Source organism: Prionailurus bengalensis, chromosome B4 (genome assembly GCF_016509475.1).
Source record: "Prionailurus bengalensis isolate Pbe53 chromosome B4, Fcat_Pben_1.1_paternal_pri, whole genome shotgun sequence".
Classification (NCBI taxonomy): domain Eukaryota; kingdom Metazoa; phylum Chordata; class Mammalia; order Carnivora; family Felidae; genus Prionailurus; species Prionailurus bengalensis.
The window spans coordinates 117,717,855-117,737,546 of NC_057358.1; the positions used below are offsets into that span (position 1 = coordinate 117,717,855).

Consider the following 19,692-nt stretch of genomic DNA (forward strand, 5'->3'; position numbering starts at 1 on the left):
AGTCCATTTGAGCAATGACTACAGCAGGAATATAATCTAAAAAATATTGTAATGGCAGTAATAATGAATTGGGCCAGGCACTATATTTAGCACATTCTAACCATTAGCTTTTTAAGTTTTTGTAATCTTAAGAGATAGATATTATTATGCTTACATTACAGATGAGAAGGTTAAATGTTACTAGTAAGTTAGGAACTATGATTCAAACTTTAGTCTGTCTAATTGCTCAGCCCATACGCGTTCCACTAAACTACCTGGCCTGTTCACCATTTGTCTCCTCTCAGATTAGTCTCTCCTCTAAACTGATAGCACTCAAAAAAGTTTTGCCATATATCAGTGGTCATGGGGAGACAGATACTTTATCCTGACTTATTGTAATAGTATGGTAGTTTTTAGATGATCCTGCATACTAATTATAAGTTTTACATTGACCCATTATCATTAAAATCTTGACATCAGACTTATAGCTCTTTATAACACTCTAGGACCTTTGTGACTAGGAGCATATTTTGGCCCACACTTTTGGGCTTATTTGACCAATTTTTAGGATGGTGATTTTTTTTTTCAGTGTACTGAACTTAGATCATTTTAACACATTTATAAGCATGATGGGTCTTATGTATGTCCTCATAACATGCTTGCAATACTTTTGAAAGACCAAGTATACTCTTGATGGTTTCCACACCAGATTGCTGATTTAGAACATCATAGATTTTCTTTTGGCATAACAGCATTGGGTGGTAATGCTTGATACATTTAATTCTTCAGAACAGATATTGTAATGCTCCAGTGCCTACAAACATTTGGTGTTCTCATTATTTAACAGCATTCTATTCTCCCTCTAACTATTTAATAATGCATATGTAATTTGGTATAGTCTCTGTAGGATGTAAAGAAGTGAGAAAACCTCACTTTATAGATTATTTTTTGTATGGATGAGTAACTTGCCTGCTTGTTAAGCTTCACAGGGGAGATGACTCTGTGAATATGCCTTTTATTGTAGCTGTTTTTGCATTCTGTCTAGGATCTGCTTCTTGAGTTTTGACCTTATTGGTATTTAAGTTATCTCTGATAGGGTTCTTCAGTCTTCAGGTATGTTGGAACTTTCAACCCTTTGGCAGGTGTGTTTTATTACAGCCTCTGGGCATTTGGACTGATAAGATCATATGTGTAGAAAGCGGCTCAATCTTATATCACTCCCAGGGGTTCTTCCTTGGTGAACCTATCTCTCAGGAGTCATTGGTGCTTCAGTTTTAATGAGTACATCAGTACAATAAGAGACACAGCAATTCTTTTTTTTTTCCTCCGTCCTCTTCCTCTCCTCTTCTTCCTTTTCTCCTCCTTCTCCTTCTTACCCACCCTCCTCCTCTTTCTCACCCTCCTCCTCTCATTCTCCTTCTTTTTCTTCTAACCTATTTCAAACTGTTGAGGTTATTAGTGCCTTTGAAATAGTTTCTTGAGTTATTCATGTAAGTCTTCAGAGAGGAACTCCCACTTGAGACGGGGAAGTATGGGCAAGCCTCCGAAGCTAATGATGTGTCTTCATTGCTTTCACTAGTTATCGCATGTTGATAGCACAGAAATACCAGCAGAATCCTAGTTAGAGCACAGGAAAAAAGGTCTCCTAGGGCTCGAAAAAAAGAAAAAAAAAAACCAACAAACTGAAATGTAGTTTAGGAAAAAAAAAACAAAGCGGAATGATTTATAAGCAGATATTTGATAAAAAGTGGAAGGATGATTTTATTGAGGCCTCACATTTTAAAGATTGCAAACATCTCCTGTTCCTCCTGTCCTTCTGATTGTCCCAGATAGCAGATGCCTTTGCGAATTTTTATTCCAGAATGAAAGCTCCATGAGAGCAAGGCATGTGTTTGTTTTGTTCACTTGTATCTCTTCCATGACTGGCAGAGTGCCTACTACTGGTAAGTGCTCAATATATATTTTAAAAATATATGACTAACAGACAATATGTAGCTGCCGTCTATTGAATGCTTACTCCCTGCCAGGCACCATGCTAGACACTTGACACAGGTTAAAACAGTAATACTCAGAGGTAAATATTATCATCCCAATTTTAACAGAGATTGAAAAGTAAGGCCTAGAGGAGATAACTGTCTTAAAATAATATTACATGAAAGCTTCCAGCTTCCACCTTTTCCTTTGCTTTCTTAACTTCTTTCCTGGAAGGAAGCTCTCCCCCTTTCAATCTTTAAGGAGAAAAAGATAAAAGCCAAGCTCATGAATTCTTGTAGGAAAAACACAGAACAGGAACCTTATAATCTTTAGGGCGTTATGTGTAAGAGTGGGGGTCGGAGGCATGCCTTGTCTGGATCATGCAGGACTGTGCGTGGGTAGAGGAATGGGGAACTGAGGGAAAAAAATGGTGGGCGCAGGACAAAGTGGACAAGAGGGTGAAATTGGTAGGGTAGAAGAGAGCTCCTGGGGAGTTAATAAGAGCTTCTGTCACCTAAGTGTTAGATTCTCTTCAATGTGTGGTAGGCAAGAAGAGTGAACTTCCGGGGGGGACAAGTGGTTCTCTCAAGGTGGCCATGTGCTGGGTTTGACCAGAACCTCCAGGATTTCTAGACATTTCCATCTACTTTGTTGTATATTGAAGGATGTCTCTATGACCATAGAACGTAACTGTGCTACTATTTCCATCAGGACCTCCCTGGGCTCACGAGGACCCCAGGCTTCTTTTCTTAGGCTTATTTATGTTCTAGTCTCAAAGGTTTCTGTAGTCAAATTAGCAGCCCTCAAATCTGGGTCATTGCCAGTTACACAAGATGTGATGCCCTCTGGCAAACTATCCAGAAGAGGCACTGGATTTGAAGAGTGGTTGTCTCTCATGTCTTCTAAGGGCTTAAAACAAGTTGATGCCCTCAAGTTTACTTTTCCTCCTTTGTAAAGTGTGAGTAATAGCTATCTCTACTAATTTGTAAGGTGTTATGAGAATCAACTGAGATTAAGATCCATATAAGTGATTATTAATAAAGTTAATACCAGCCATTTAGCTTTGAAAATATTTATCAAGCACATATCACACAACAGGCACTGTTATAGGTCTGGCTTGATAACAGCAGACAAAATGGACAAAAATCTCTGCCCTCATGGAACTTGCATTCTCGTGGCAGGAGACAATCAATAAACAAACAAAACACATCAGTAGATGATGAATGCAGTGGAGAAAAAAGAAATGTGGAGATTGGGATCACCAATTTAAATAGGGTGATCAAGGAAGGCCTCCTGAGAAATTAACAGTTAAGCAATAACCTTAAGGAGCTGAGGATGCAAGCCATGGGGATATCTGAGGGAAGAATGTTCTCGACCAACGTGAACCACTGGTAGGGGTTTGCAGAAAATCCCTTTGTATTGCTTTACTTTTTTTCCAGTGAGGCAGGAAGCAAGGTCATTGACCTGGAAAGGACAGGGAAGAGGTAATTCCTAACTTTTTTCTTTGCCACCTAGCCAATTGACCACTCTTCTGTCACTTCTAACATTGGAATGTTCCCTGTGTCCCTCCCTCATTTCCATTGCTACCATCTTAGTTGAATTCAAATCACAATATCTGTGGTGTAGCTTCAGTCTCTCAGCTACCAACCTTAATCTTTCTTCTCCTTCTTCTCCTTCTCCTTCTCCTTCTCCTTCTCCTTCTCCTTCTCCTTCTTCTTACAGTACTGTAGGTATTTTTATTGAAAAATGTCCATCCTTAGGAAGGCCAGGCTGGCACTGGAATGGTGGCAGCAACAGGCCGGGCTCCGGGAGGTGATATTCCACAGCCTGGTGGCTTTGGTTTATTAGCAGCAGCCACCAGGCAGGCTGCCACCCTCCTCTTTCTATTACAATCTGCTAACTCTTCCTAAAATACCAGTCTCTTTTTGTTTGTCCTGCTCAAGACCCTTCCTATACTCCTTATTAGAAAGGATGAAGGCGACTTACAGAGGGAGGGCTTCAGGACTCCAGAAAACCCCTCCTTGTTCAGCAGGACTGGCCATGTCATCTCACTGTGCCCTGACTTGCCATCCTGACTCCTGCTTCCATACCTATCCTTGCACAGACCAGTTCTGTGACCCAGGAGAAACCACCGGACTTTCTGTGCCTTATTTCCCTCCTCTGTAAAATAAGGATATCATGGTATGTAACTTTTAGGGTTGTTTTTAGGATTTGATGAATCTATCAGAGTAAATTATATAGAATAGTTCCTGGTATAGTATAAGTAAATGCTCAATCAACCTCAGCTATTGTTATTCTAACTACCTCAACCCCCTTGCCTCCTTCTTCCTAATCAAATCTTTGCTCTCCTTTAAGACACAACTGACATATCTTCTCTTGCATGAAGTCTTTCTTGCACATCCTCTCCTCCCTATGCTGATCTCTCTTCTCTTTCCCTCGTTTTGGCACATAACCAAGAACTCCCTGTAAATATGAGTCTAATACTCCAGGGTCAGAATGCTTCATCGCTTCAGCTAAACTGTGAACTCTCAAGGGCAAAGGTAATACCTCTTAGCCTACTGTGGCCCCATTGCCTTGCAAGTTGCTGTACTATCAAGTCCTCAGATTTTACAGGGGCCATTCACCTGTTCAACTCGTTGAAGAACTAAATTCCTTTGTTATTTTATCAGAAGCGTGGATTCCCTCTTTTCTGTGTGCCCGTGTCACAGTGTATGGCTGAAAATCTGCAGCCTGGTTCCTGACACCGTCACTTCTTCTCCGGGGACCTCGTGGCAACTCTCCGCTCTTTGTGGCCATTTTTCAGTGCTGTTTTTAGTTCCACTCCCTTTTATGGCCTCATCTTCCTTTCCTCTGCACCCTCCAATATTAGAAACCTGTCTTTCCCTTCTCTTAAGAGAGCACTTACCCATCCAAGCTTCTTTGTTTCCTCCTTTCGTCTCTTTCCCAAGGCACCTCTGCTTTGAAGAGGCTGCTGAAAAGGAGTAGATTATTTCATCTTTTATGATCAGCAAAAGAAAAAGTAGGAGGCTTCATAAGGAAAATTGGCAAGATCTAAAGTTATTTGCATTTCATAGGAATCAAAAGTTTTCTAAGTTTTTTTTTTCTTTTTTTAAAGAACTTTCAAATATACCACAAAAATTTGATCTGAACGTTGAAACACCTGCTGCAGACCTGGGGACTTTGAATTTAGCAGCTTTAGTTTGGGACCAAGACATTCTCTGAATTAGAAAGTCTTTTGCTACTAGTTGGCTTGCTGCAGCATTTCATCCCCCGGTATTCTTCTCTTTCCTTTCAGAATATAGCCACGCCAAAGAGCTCATCTGTGTGCCCGTGGACGTGACAGACACTTTGCGATGTTTCAGACAGACTTTGGAAAAATCCAAATATGATAGCAGATCAATCAGACACAGCAGAAAATTGCTTTCGTTATTCCTTGCACAGACACAAGGTAAAATCCTTGCTCTATACCCCTTGCTTTTTATTGAAGGGAGAACACGACCCTGTGGCTCTACCAGATTCTGCCATAGACTTCTCCTTTCCCCCACTTACATGCCCACTCCCTGCTGCCCCTCACTTTCTTCCTCTTGTCTAGTGGATCACATCTTCTCCCTCACAGTTTATTCCTAACCAAAGACTGTTTCACTCATCTGCTTTCATGCTTTCTGTGAAACTGGCATACTCCTTTGAGTAGATGCAAGAAGAATATTCGTTAGTTTTTTGATTCTGTACATCTATGTTCTTACCCTTCTCTTTGCAAGTATGGTGCTATAGTCATTTAAAAATTTTTTTTCGTAAGTAGATGAATTGATTCATACTGAATTAACTAGAACTCTACCAAAACCCTACTTTATCAGTGTCAAGGAAATAGATGCATTTTAGCATAAGCATCAATAAGGTTTCTTATTAATACCATAGATTTTGATCTTAGAGATTTCTTTTAGCTCAAAACAAGATATTCACTATCATTGGTCACATCACATTTATTTGTTTCCTGCCTCCTCAACATGTATTGATTTGTGAGCCCAATCAAAGCAGGGCTTTGAGTGGTTAATTGGTAACTCCAGAGGGGAAGAATGTACTCAAATGTAGGTGGGGAAAAATCTTGACTTATGTATGTTTGGGTTATTAAAAATGTGTTAAAAATACTAATATATGTTTACAATCCTTGCTGTTTAAATTTATTGGAATAATAAAAATAAACTTCAAGAATAAACTTAAATTAATAATCTTAAAATAACTATATTTTAAAGTTATTAAAAATAGATTTAAATGTATACCTAACATGCTAATATTTACTGAACTGATCTTTCAGAAATTTGACCAATTTTATTTTCTTTACAATCACTGACAGAAGTTTTACTTATGTGTGTATATATGTGTGTATGTATTTTTTGTTGTTGCCCCCACTTCCCCCCCCCCCCCCAAAGCACTTGCCATAGCACGTACCCACAGGTTTTGGTTGTATTGTCTATAGACTCATATTAAATCAGCTCTCCATATCATGTCTCAATTTCTTTCAATTATGGCATATATTAATAATGGCTAAGGGCATGAATAAAAACAAGCAAATACAATTCCTAAGAGTGGATTAGACCTGTTCACCCTGAACCTCACCTGCTATTAATTCTCAGCAGTTTATCCCAGTCCTCGGGCTGCAGACTTCAAACTTCACATCGGCTTCTCTTTCTCTGCAGCTTTCGACTACTTCCCCTAGAATAGTTTTCCTTTTTTTACTGTGTGTTCTCTGATCTTATAAAGAGACTGATTCTTTTCCATTTTCCCCCCTTAGGTCAGAACTAACTATGTGTTCCTTCTATCCCAGAGGTCTCTACCCCAGAGGCAAACTAACATCTTACTGTCAGAAGCCCTTAAAAAAAAGGCAAACCCAAAGCGTGTAACTTCCACCAATCCCCACGAGAAGCAAAGCATTATCTCAACATCACTTTCTGGCACACTGCCCCTCCATAGTGTTCTTTCCGAAATAACATGAGCAGAGAGCCTGTCCACACATACCTGGGCTCCTCAGAAATGATACTAGATGCTAAATTTAAGGAAACGATGTCCCTGAAACTGCAAAGAAGTCTCACATATATGCAGAATTTTTCCTTTTCTTTCCCTGTCCATTTCCTCTACCTTTCCCCTCCTCATCACTTTCCCTTCTTTCTCCTTTTTGAATTTCTTTAAAAATGTTTTTTTTTCCCATGACTTTAGGAGATAAAGGAGGAATAAACAATGAGAAATTTACCACTGGAAAGGTGGAGTTTTGCCTGGGGACAGAAGAGATGCATATGCCAACACCCCCTGACCTCTCTCAGGAACACTTTAGAGTTTTCAGTTCAGTGGAAAAAAGTAAACTTCCCTATTCACAACTCGGACTCGTAATTTCCTCTTATTATGAAACTATTGGTAAGATTAGTGTGATCTTCTGCATTAATGTTGAGATTGCATCTGGGCGTGAAATGCTACCTTTAGAAGTCAGATAAGAGAGGGGCACCTGGGTGGCTCAGTTGGTTAGGCTTCCGACTTTGCCTCAGATCATGATCTCATAGCTCGTGATTCCGAGCCCTGCGACAGGCTCTGTGCTGACTGCTCAGAGCCTGGAGCCTGCTTTGGATTCTGTGTCTGCCTCTCTCTCTCTGCCCTCCCTTGCTCATGCTATGTCTGTCTCTGTCTCTCAAAAATAAATAAACATTAAAAAAATTTTTTTAAGTCAGATGAGAGAGCTTGAATATATTATCTTATAGGCAGTGATGGAGCAGTGTCTTCCAGCTCCTCCCCTTCCTCACTTTCCCCCCCTGGCTGTCACCATGGTGAGATGCAAGGTCACTCTTCTGCTGATCCTCCTTTGACTGAATCTGCGAACCGCTTTTTGGAATGTGACCACTGTTGTGTTTTGTTGCTCTGCCCTAGCTGATCACACTTTCTTTGTCTTTCTGCTTGGTTTGGCTTTGCTGCAAATTCATCAGTATATACGCAGTGCATCTTGTAGACCCAACGTCCCTCCCTCCCCTTTTTATAACAGACATTTAGTAATTCCCCCTTTACTCCCTGGAATGAAATGTGTATTTAATATAATCTTTCTACACATGTTATTTAAAACAATAAATATGAAGCTCTAGATATAAAATAAAGGGTACACAATGTTATTTTATAATAAAAGAATCTATTTGTGGCACTTAGGTGCTCAGGCACTAGAAATTATAATGAAGCAATCAGGTGTTCATATCCTGTGTTGTTGAATCGCCATGAATGTTATAGCTACAAATGCAGACTGATACAAGTTTATTGTATTGGTGATGCAAGTACTGTCAGCACTGTTAATTTTGGTGACAGTGGTTTTCTAAAATGGCAAATAAATGTAGGTAAAACAAAGCACTACAGTGAGTGGTTGCATTTCTGGGAAATTCAGAGCATTCTGAAAACATACAAAAATGACCTATTTATGTGTAAAATGCAGTTAGAGGTTAGACTCAGACAATTTATATATAGGTTTCTCACCTTTTTTCTTAATTGTGGGGAAAACTTCTGTGCATTACAGGCAATCCAGTGTCTCTGTTCTTCACCTATGAAATGCCGGGAGATGCCCCATTGTGACAACTAACAACCTTCCTCAGATTTCTAAAACACCCTGTAGGAGACAGCATTGCCTTCATTAAAAACCACTGCCACGTTGGTTGGGTTTTGTTTTGTTTTGTTTTGTTTTGTTTTGTTTTTGCTAGACATTTCTGAATTTCATTGGAGATTTATGCATTTATCAGAAACCACTCCCCCACCCTGTCCAAATTCAGATGCTATTAAAGATGTGCTTTTTTTTGCACTTGGGTAAAGGGAAAAATCTGATATGCTGTGATCTTGTCACATCCCTCCTTAAAAACAAACCCTACAAGGCTTCCCATCTGCTATGGAATAACATCCACATTTTTCCACCAGGCATCTAGACGCCTCCATATAACCCTACCACTATCTCCTTCTTCACACTCCCAAGAAAACCATAGTCCAGCCACCCACATCATTTCCATATACACCCCGCCCTTTCTCTCTTGCACGCCTCTTCTGAATTTCTTTTCCACCATTTCCACCTGCCTGACTCTTTTTCTACTTTCTCCATGTTTCCTATCTCTTAGATTCAGTCTCTCACTCCACTATGTAAATAGAATATCATTTGCTCTCTTTCAGTATATGGATCACGAGACATGTGAAGGCAGTATTAGCTTGCAGTTTGCTTATCTCCACAGTTAAGGAATGATGCAGCTTAGAACATTCTTGAGACTGTAAGGAAGATATTTCCTAGGAACTGACATTTGTTCTTTTGCTTGATTAAAAATACAGATGTTCTCCAAGCCTGCAATAAAAGAAGTCTTAAAGTTCAGGCATTGCATGAACTGGGAAGCCTTCTCATCTTTGCTGAAAAGAAAAGGTAGATTTCTGGGAGCCAGTAGAACAAGGGAAAACTTTGGTTGTTTGTTTGAAAACATTTATAATTATTGTGAAAAAATACTGTTTTTCATGAATTTTAGTTCTTTGATTATATCCCATTGCTACATTTTATTCTTCAAATGCTACCTGAGAGAAAAAGTTATGAGCATAAATGGTATAGATTCATTCTCTAACATTTTAATTAAAATGCTTCTTCAGTGCATTTGCTTTCTCTTTTGGAAGCTAGATTTAATGACATAGATCTCAGAAAACATATTGCTTGATGCTCTGTTTCTCTTCTAGGGCTGCTTTTAAATGTTGGTGCCAAGCTCTTGATGACATATTCAGAAAACAAGATGCGCTGCATACATGGAAAGAGTTTGGTAGCTCGCTCACCAATGCTACCAATAGCTATTTACCTCCAGGTTCCAAAGATTATAGTGAGGAATTTCTGTCAAATGTTGGCATTTGGGGATGTTTGCAAGGAGCGGTCATATCAGCAAAGATAGCTCAGTGAGTGTCACAATGGGGCGAGCTTCCCTTGGTGGGGTGCCTACCTGTCCATGTAGAGCACCATGCCTCAGACACATGGGATATGTGGACAGACAGCTATGTCCATACCATACAAAGTTTTACACTTTCCCTATTTGTGATGTGTATTATCTATGGCCATCTCTTCTTCCTATAACCCCCTCCCCCACAGTGTGGGCATCACATGGACACAGATCTTTGCTTGTTCACCAGGGTCTCCTGAGTGTCTGGCATGGAGTTGCCATTTAATAACTACTTGTGGAACAAATGACTGAGCAAGTGATCAGTTGGTATGGGACCAAGACTAACAGTGTGGAGGCAGGCCGACTTGGGCCTAATTCAAGAGCCCCCTCCTAAATCTGGGGTCCTTGGCTGGCTCCTCATTCTCTCAGAGCCTCAGTGTTCTCATCTACAAACTGGTGGCAAGAATTACGTGACACACCATATTAGTTTGCTAGTGTTGCCATAATGAAGGACCAGTTTGTGGGGAAGTTATTGGCTCATAGTTTTGGAGGCTTGGATTCTTAGGTTAGGATGTTGGCAGGGTTGGCTTCTTCTGAGGCCTCTCTCCCTGCTTGTAGCTGGCGGTCTTCTCACGGTGTCCTTACATCACCCTCCCTCTATGCATGTCTGTATCCTAATCTCCTCTTCTTACAAGGACATCAGTCATGCTGGATTAGGGCCCGCCTTAATGACCTCATTATAACCTACTTACCCCCTTTAAAGGCCCTATCTCCAAGGGCAGTCACATTCTGAGGTTATTGGGGGTTAGGACTCCAAAATATGAATTTGGGAAGGGGACACACAATTTAGCTCATAACACATATTGTATTAGTTTCCTAATTCTGTAACAAATTATCACAAAATTAATGGCTTAAGACAACACAGATTTATTATTTTACAGTTGTGGAGGTCAGAAGTCCTAAAACCAGTGTATTGGTAGGGCTGTGCTATTCTCTTGAAGGCTCTAGGGAAGAATCTGCCTTCTGGTCTTTTCCAGCTTCTGCAGGCCTTCTGCCCTCCTCAGCTCACAGCTCCATCTTCTTTCTTCAGGATCAGCAGCCTATTATCTTCCTCTTTCTCCCTCCCTCTTTCTCTCTGACCTCTGTTTTTGTGTTCATCTCTTCTTCTATGACTCTGATTCCACTGCCTTTCTCTTGTAAGGACCATTGTGATTACACTGAGCCCAAACTTAATTTTAATCACCTCTGTAGTCTTTTTTTTATTTAGGGCCAATATAAGGTCAATTTTATTACTTTCTTTTAATTTAAATTTTAATTAGCTAATATACAGTGAAATATTGGTTTCAGAAGTAGAATTCAGTGATTCATCACTTACATATAACCCCCAGTGCTCATCACAAATGTCCTTTTTAATATCCATCACCCATTCTAGCCCATCTCCCACCCACCTCCCTCCAGAAACCCTCAGTTTGTTCTTTATTGTTAAGAGTCTTTTGTGGTTTGTTTCCCTCTTATCTTTTCCCCCTTGCTTCCCATATGTTTATCTGTTTTGTTTCTTAAATTCCATATATGAGTGAAATCATACGATATTTGTCATTCTCTGATTGACTTATTTCTGCCATGAAAGCAACATATTCATAGATTTGGGGGATTAAGGCATGGATCTCTTTGGCAGGGAGTGGGGAGTATTATTCAGCCTGCCACACATAACATATAACACATAACATATGTGAAAGTCATCACAGTGTCTTACACTTAGTTAGCACTGACAAATATTTTAAATACTTGAATAATGTGAGAAATTTTAAAAGTATGGAAGCAGTAGAGGTACAGGTTTCTTTCACCTCTCCAATCACATTTTTAGCTTTCCTATAGAGTATGGTGGGCGAAAACATGCACGGTGTTTTGATCTACAGATAAAATTTAACAATTTATATATAAAGAAAAAATTCCAGAAGAAAATTAGCCAAAATGTTACCAGCAATCATGTTTAGGTGATAAGATTATTGGTGATATTTCATTTTATATATATGTGTGTGTGTGTGTGTGTGTGTGTGTATATATATATATATATATATTTCTGTATTCTAGATCTTATATGAGAGCATAGCACTCTTAGAATCACAAAGACTATTTTAATTTTAGAAAATCTGTGAGTATTAGAGATGTATTTATATAAAACTATTATTGGAAAATTGTCTATGAACCCATTTCTTTTTGTTATTTAGATTTATTAAGATCTCAGAGGTTGACGAGAGAACCAACTGTTGCATTTTGTCTGCATTACTCTTTCAGGTAACACTTTATGTATAGCTTTCTACAGTAATGGCCGTTCAGTCAGGAAAAAAAAAGTCCAGTGGCTTATCATATTCATAAAACTCATAGGTAGGAAAATCGCACGGGACCTTGATGAAATAGCATAAGCCCGTCTTTCCTTCACTGGCTGAACCCCTGCGGCATTTTCACCTTGAATATTCAGCAGGGTCTCTTTCTCCTTTAGACTCCGGAAGGAGTTTTGCAGATAGGGAAACTGAGTCTCTCATCATTAGTAAGACTGTGTTGCTAGTGAGCTGCGAAGCCTGTCTGTTTGACTCCAAATGGTTGCCTTAGGTTACCTCATCTCTAACTAAAGTTTTCCTCTATTGCATGATGTGAAGTATACCATATAATGAAAGCAAGAAATAAGTTGAAGACTACAGAACTATAGTGTTGGCAGCTCTTAGAATTTTGGTTTGACTTCACTGAAGAAGAAAGGAACTTTTATCTGAAATACAAGACATTTTGAGATGCAGGGATATAGCCAGGGGCCTTTGCAATCTACTAAAGGTTCTGTTTACTTTGAAGGGTGGACACCCTTGTTCTGTGTATCAGACGAGTCTGATAGTTTATGCAATCTGGGTAGATGAGATCTCTGGAAAGCCTTCTCTGAATATAAGGCCAGACTTTTCACTTTTCTTATCTTCCATGCACCTCTTGCTTGTGCTTTAAAGACAGGAGGTGGAAGAGGCAGGTGTGCAAAGGGAATGATAATCTGATACCGACTCCTTATATACTGCTTGTTCTTGAAGAGAGTGCTGTTCATGTTTTAGAAAATAAGCAATTGGAAAAATTAAATTTTTGCTTACTATGGACATACTTTTTCAGTAATACTATACCTAAAATGAAAGCTGGTGGCATTTATTTTAAACACCTGTTAATTTTTTTATGATTTTAAAGCATATTGTAAAATTAAAAACTTAAACAACTGTGTAGTATTTTAGAGTAGGTACCTGATAAATTTAATGAACAATCTGGTTAAAATTATTTTCTGATATATACATTAAAATAATTTCATAATGCATTTGTAATCATTTAATGTTAATTACTTAACATAAGAAGCACACCTAACTGTAAAATTCAAATTTGTGTACCAGTGTTGTTTCCCAGCATCAAATACAATGTTGGCCATATAAATTACCTAAGACATCCTGGTGAAATTAGACAATTCATCTTTTTGCTTAATTCAGTTAAAAGTTCAGAATTACTGCTGCCTAATTTAGACTTCTGAAATAACTTGTTATCTCCTCTACTTGTAGACTGGTATAGCGGAAAGAACATATTTATTTTGATTTAAATAAGTGTGACTTAATCTTCTTTCTGCCGCCATTAGCTGTGTGAGCTCAAATAAGTTAATTGTTTAAGCCTCCATTATATCGTGTGTGAGGTAATAATCTTTCCTTGTAGGGGTGAGGTAAATGAGAAGTAAATGAGGTAGTGTTTATAAAGAATTTACCAATAGTGGCCAACACAAAACTGACCTCAATAAATGATAATATAATGATAATTTCTTCTGAAAATAATAAGTATCCAACTACTGTGGAATTTAAAAGGCCCATCTTAAATGATAAAAGCATTTGAACCCATAATGATGATAATATTAACAATAACTACCATTTATTACAAGACACAGTCTGCTAGGCATATGCTAAGCACTTTAGGAAGTAATCCACGTACTTATCTTTCTGTTTCAGTGTTAAACACGCAATTTATTGCTCTTCATTTCACCTGTTTCCATTTTCAGGGTTTGCTCAGAACCACACTTCCACACCCCAAAGCGGAACGTTGCTATGCTCAGTATGAAATCACTCAGCTTCTCCCAGGCATCGAGCTCTTCTCGGACAGATACAGGGCTGACATTTGCTCTGTAGTTGCAAGTCTGTATTACGTTATACGTGAACTGCACTTTGCTAAGCAAAATCTAATAGTAAGTAATGTGTAAAATCAACAAATCTCAATTCACTCTGGTATTTTTGCCTTATACTTTATGCCATTCAGATTTTGCTGATGGTCTCTCAGTCGTCATTTAACTCTTTAACCCTATATTCAGGATGTTTACCTGTAGCTCAAAATGAAATATATTAATTCATATTCCTTCTTTGACATCATTGTTTGCATTTCATTTTGGATACAAAGTCAACGTCTGTTGGTTTTTTTCTCTTTTTATTCTATTATTTTACCTTTTTTTCCCCCTCTTAAGACATTTGGGGAAATTGATTTAGAATGTTTCACTGGTCTCAAACAGAGCAGTCTAGTCTACATGTAACTCATTGCATTAAGTCATTGCAGGTCATATCAGTACCAAAGCTGTGAGTATTTCTTTGTTGAGATAAGTTGATCTTTGTGTTTCTTGTCTTCTCTCTGTTAAGGGTACATCTAGGTGAACAGCTGTGAACTGAACAGATTCTAGCTGTGAAATAAAAGACAAATACTTCTTAATATCCTAAGACATTCAAAACCCTCATGCAATTCTCTTTTCCTTTGGGGAAATAAGTAACCGTGTAGATCATAAATTTGAAGTTGGTTGCACTTAAAAAATAAATTAGTATTTCTACCTGTTGGTCATTATATATTTTTCTCCTTTATTTCATTTTTCCTATTTTCTTCTCATATGCTCTTTCCTCTACTTTTGTATCTCTTCCCCACCATATTTGTTTCTTAATTCCTATTCTTTCTATTTTTCTCGTTCTTTCCTTTTCTTCCATAGTTTTCATACCGACTTTCTTTTTTTCCTATATATTTTCTATTCTCTTGTTCTGAATTCATTCTCTCTTCTTGTAGGGAAAAGATTTATTGCCCCCTGATATGAGTTATTAAATTATAAAGCCACGTATTAAAGTGAAGAGATTGATAAATGCTTTTAACACTTGGCATATTTGGCAAGAAATTGTTTATTAGAAAAAGATAACGAAATGGTGCTCCTCTCATTGTTAAGGGGATTCATTTCTGGATTTAGAAAATAGTTCTATCCCCTGGGTAACCTTTAGCTGCCTAGTCATATTCATATATAATACATATCACTGCATTGGAAAAGAAATGAGACTTTTTTTCTCTGAAGCTTAAGAAATTGAGAACATTTTTCTGAATAATTGAGCAATTGGCAGCAATAAAGTGGTGTGTTTTTATTCCTTACTAAAGAAAAGAAACAACCTAAAAGGTAATAGCCAAATCTTATTGTTTTGTGCTGCATTAATTGTAGAAAAAGATATTGTGTTATGTTTGTTGTGCATAATTGTAAAAAAAAAAAGTATTATGTTTAAAATCATTTAAGACCAGTTCTAAACCATTTAAAAAGCTATTGCTATTAGCAGCTGCCAGTTGACTGACAATTAGAGGTTCCTTAGCTGAACTTGCACCATGTAAACAGTTTCTATTCTGTATTATACTACCGTCCAGAAGAAGCCCAGTGGGTAAAGAGACTGCTGTCACATATAAAACTTGCTATGAGACCTTTTGCTGTGGAATCATGGGAAATAGTTTGATAAATAATGGGGATCCCAAAAGTCCTCTTTGCTCTATCTTTCTTCAGTGGGGGAAGGGCCCAGTTGTAGGAACTTCAGTTTTCAGTTGAGATCAGAAGCTGTTCAGAAGTCGAAGCAAACACCTATCCCCTCAACATCTGACTCTGGCCAGATGGTGGCTGGGATCAACTCAAATATTGATAGTTTGTAAGCTTTCACCCATGAGATTTCAAGAGGAGTTGAACTTTGGGGTTAATTCTAGGCAAATACAAATATTATGTGAAGAGTACGTGTGGGTAATCAGTAGACTATCTGCTCTGTGGAAGCAACGACCGGTTAGATTTTGTTGTCATTCAACAGTGCCTGACACATAATGGGCATGCTATAAAATACTTTTTTGCTGATAGAGATATTCCAGTTGAAGACAAATAGCAGCAGCCATTGAGATGAAAGAGTTGGGGACATGGACGTGAGTTCCTTTGCTTTGAATTTTGAAGTTATTTGATAGCTTATTTGCTAGAATGTTTCTCCAGGCCTCAGTGATTCATATATATGTAAGTTAATTTTTTTCAAGGAAGGTAATTGGTTGGATTTTCATTTTTCCATGCTTAAAGACATTCAAAACCTAGGTTTTGGGTACCAAGCGGCATCTAAAAGTCCCCCTGGTGGCACTTTTAAGTTCTCATAAAATCATGAAGCTTATGCTAGGCAGATTGTTTCATTTATGCCAAATAATAGAGGATCCTAGCATGACAAAATCAATTGCTCTTTTGCATAACATCTCCTACATTAAATTTGGCTACATTTTATTTTTAGGTTGTTAACTTGATAAAACATGTTCTAAATCAAAAAATGTTTTTACCATTGGTAGATTCTGCCTCTCCTTGCATTGTATCAGTATTTTGTTTCTGGAATTTGCCAAGACCTAGTCAGAAATCTAGAAGCAAGGATCCTCAAGGTATGTCACAAACTTTTAAGATATTTGATATCCTTGAACTATAAAATATTTTCATAAATGAATTTGGTTCTAATACTCATAATAATAAGCTGATAATAATATGGTGTACTGACATAAAAAAAAACCCTGCCCGTTATTATAATAAAGTATGAGAGAGAGCTAATTAGAATGGTTAGATCGTTTTATGCTTGGACCACGGTAAGGTGAGGAAGAGCTACACACAGGAAAAAGGCTCACCCAGCATCAGTCAGCCTGGAAATCACCACGTCTGAAATGTTGGTCTCTGGGTGGAGACTAATGAGTTAGTTTTCTGAAGTTTCGGTGAACTTCTTGCTAAGGATCTTTATGTATATCATGATATGTGAGAAGTTTTCATTGCATAGGCAATTGACATGACAAAACACACAGATGCTGAATTATAACTAATTCTGTAACCTAGAAGTCAGGTGAGGCTCTCTGCCCTCAAGAGTCATATGCAGTTGGCTCCAACCCCATGTGGAGTGGGTACTTCAAGCACCTCATTTTCTCTGCCCATTTTCCTACTTAGCTGTGGTCATAGTCCACTTCTGCTGAATCCATTTTGTACGTGGATCACCTCAACATGCAGCAGATTTGCTCCCTGTTCTGCACCTCCTCATTTTGACTATGAAATTCAGCCCTAATTCCCATTTTACACACACACACACACACACACACACACACACACTCACTCACTTACACACAGACATACACAACACAGTCACCCAAGGCCTGTCTTTTTGTATTGAACTTAGTAAAAATTTGGAACACAGGAAAACTTAAGTTGAGGCAAAAACAAACAATTTAAAATAGAATGTTTGGCATGTCTGAGTTTAAAATATTTCTTAGCCAACATCTCATGCTTTCGCCTCTCATCCCATGGCTTAATCAGATGTGTGCTGGTAAATGTTTCACACCTCACTCTAAAAAAAAGCCCTGATTTGTAGCATTTTCAGTTTCCATGGTACAAATATTCCCCCTACGGCTGACTTCAGCCTACCAACAGGGCATTACTGAATGTGGAATAGAGACAAGATGTGCACAATTTCCTCTTGTCCTTGGGAGTAAGTGGGCTCCAACACACCACTGGCTTACCCCTTCTTGTCCCTTTTTGGAAATACCTTCTACCCTTCTTCCACAAAGCTTTTTCATTTTATAATGAGAGAAAATTAGACTTCCCTTTGAACTCTTCTCTCTATCTGGATCCTGTCTCTGGGCTGTGTTTTCAGACCCAAATAGTCCATTGCATTCTATTTCTAAATAAAGACAATACCTTCCCTAAGAGGAATTCTGGTGCTAACTATTAAGAGAATATATTTTAACTCAGGAATAAATGATTTTTTATCAGCATGAAAATTTCTGGATCACTCTTTCTGACCTAGTGAACTCATAAGAGTTCTCCTGCTTTTGATTTCCAGTGACACTTTTTTAAAAATCTGCATAAAACTTTTCTCTCTCTGTCTTTTCAAGACAGTGCTCTATTCAAAATTGCAAAATTCTTGAGGTTAGGGCCTGTATCACATTCATCTTTTAGTTTCCTATTGTATATTGAGAAATAAATTCATATATTGATATTCAGTAATTAATTATTGAATTGAAATTAAAATCTATAGACATTTATCAAGGGCCTACTGTCCATACTTTTTAGTGTTTAGTGGGAACTCACCTAGAAGATACTTGGTAAACATTTATTGCTTTACCTCTGAAACAACATTTATTGAGTATCTCCTATATAAAAGCACTATGTTAGTAGCTAATTAAAGAAATGTAACCCATGGTTCTTGCTTATAAGGAAGTGAGAGACAGGATGTATACACAAAACAATATCATGTGCATCTGCCCCTTGATTGTTTCCAAATGAATATGATGAGCACTGTCTGGAGTTTGAAAGAGGGAAAATGGTTTTGGGTCTCTTGATTTTACTAAGTAGGTAAGATTTGGTGAAGAAAGCAGAAGTAACTCAGCGGGAGAAAGGAAGAAGGGAACATTCTGGGCAGACAACAATGTGAAAGATACGGAGGCGAGACAGCATTGACTCTAAGCGTGCAGTGGTGGTTGAGTGAAGCCAGAGAGGAGGTTTTGAGTAGGGAGAAGGTTGTATGAGACTCCCAGAGGTGCATGTTGTGGTCCATGATGTCCATGAAGGGGGCCCAGTCCTGACTTCCAAACTGAAGCATAATGTGGAGGCTGAACAGTGAGAGAAATGTGGAGATTATGAAATCAGAACTAGGTAACAGTTTTATTCTGGTCTGTCATTTAGAGGCAAGAGAAGCATGGAAGGGTTGCAGTAACCGTTAGTAACGTGTCAGAAGGAAATCCGGAGAGGCACTGAAAGATAGAATCTGAACCTAAGTTTTTGATTAGCTAAGTTTGTGTTTTATTGGATTGTTAGCACTTGGAAACTTTTTGTACTAGAGTAGCTTCAAAGCCAGTGAAGAACTGTGGACTGTAGTCTGCAGCCTTGGGTGGAGAGGTGGAATGAATTGCAGAATCTTGATCAAAAGAAGGACATGATCAGATGTATCTGGTAACAGTGTCAGGAGCAGAGCAAGATGGAACTGGTGTCTTGCTGGCATAGTAGAACAGATAAACCTGACTAGGGTTTTGACAGAAACAATGAAAAAGGGCAACTGATGCATCATAGAGAGGAAGAAATGACAGCCTGTTTGAGTAGAGTTGGCCTGACCTTTCTGAAGTAAACTGGGGTCAGTGAGTGGGAAGAGGGAAAAGTCATAGTCAGGAAATAGCAAACAATACTTTCTGACAAGTCAAACAGCAATAGATCAAGCTGTTAAGTTTCGGTTGTGCACTAGTGTCTTTCAGGGAAAGCTTTAAGACCTCTTTATGATCAGCCAGTCTGGCTTCACTTTAGAACTGCCAACATTTTGAAAGATTTATTACTCTCAACACATCCAGCATTCACGGGACGGGTACTGATAGTTCTGTATTTGCGCGAGTGAAGGGTTGATTTAAGGGTAGTTCTTTCTTCCATCTGGCTTGTTTATGTTCACACCATTGGCCATTTCTGAAAATACATGTTCATTATTATTGCCATTGCTTTTTCAAATGGCCAGAT

At 38.4% G+C, this 19,692-nt stretch overlaps 1 protein-coding gene across 1 annotated transcript in view; it reads left to right on the forward strand.

Annotated features, from left to right (window-relative positions):
- Nucleotides 1–19,692, forward strand: part of CFAP54 (cilia and flagella associated protein 54) — a 296,556-nt gene that overhangs the window by 167,768 nt on the left and 109,096 nt on the right. Inside the window, 7 exon segments of the mRNA XM_043562207.1 lie at nt 5,249–5,401; nt 7,165–7,359; nt 9,283–9,370; nt 9,673–9,882; nt 12,092–12,158; nt 13,924–14,106; nt 16,512–16,598. Coding sequence (XP_043418142.1) covers nt 5,249–5,401; nt 7,165–7,359; nt 9,283–9,370; nt 9,673–9,882; nt 12,092–12,158; nt 13,924–14,106; nt 16,512–16,598 — 983 coding nt within the window.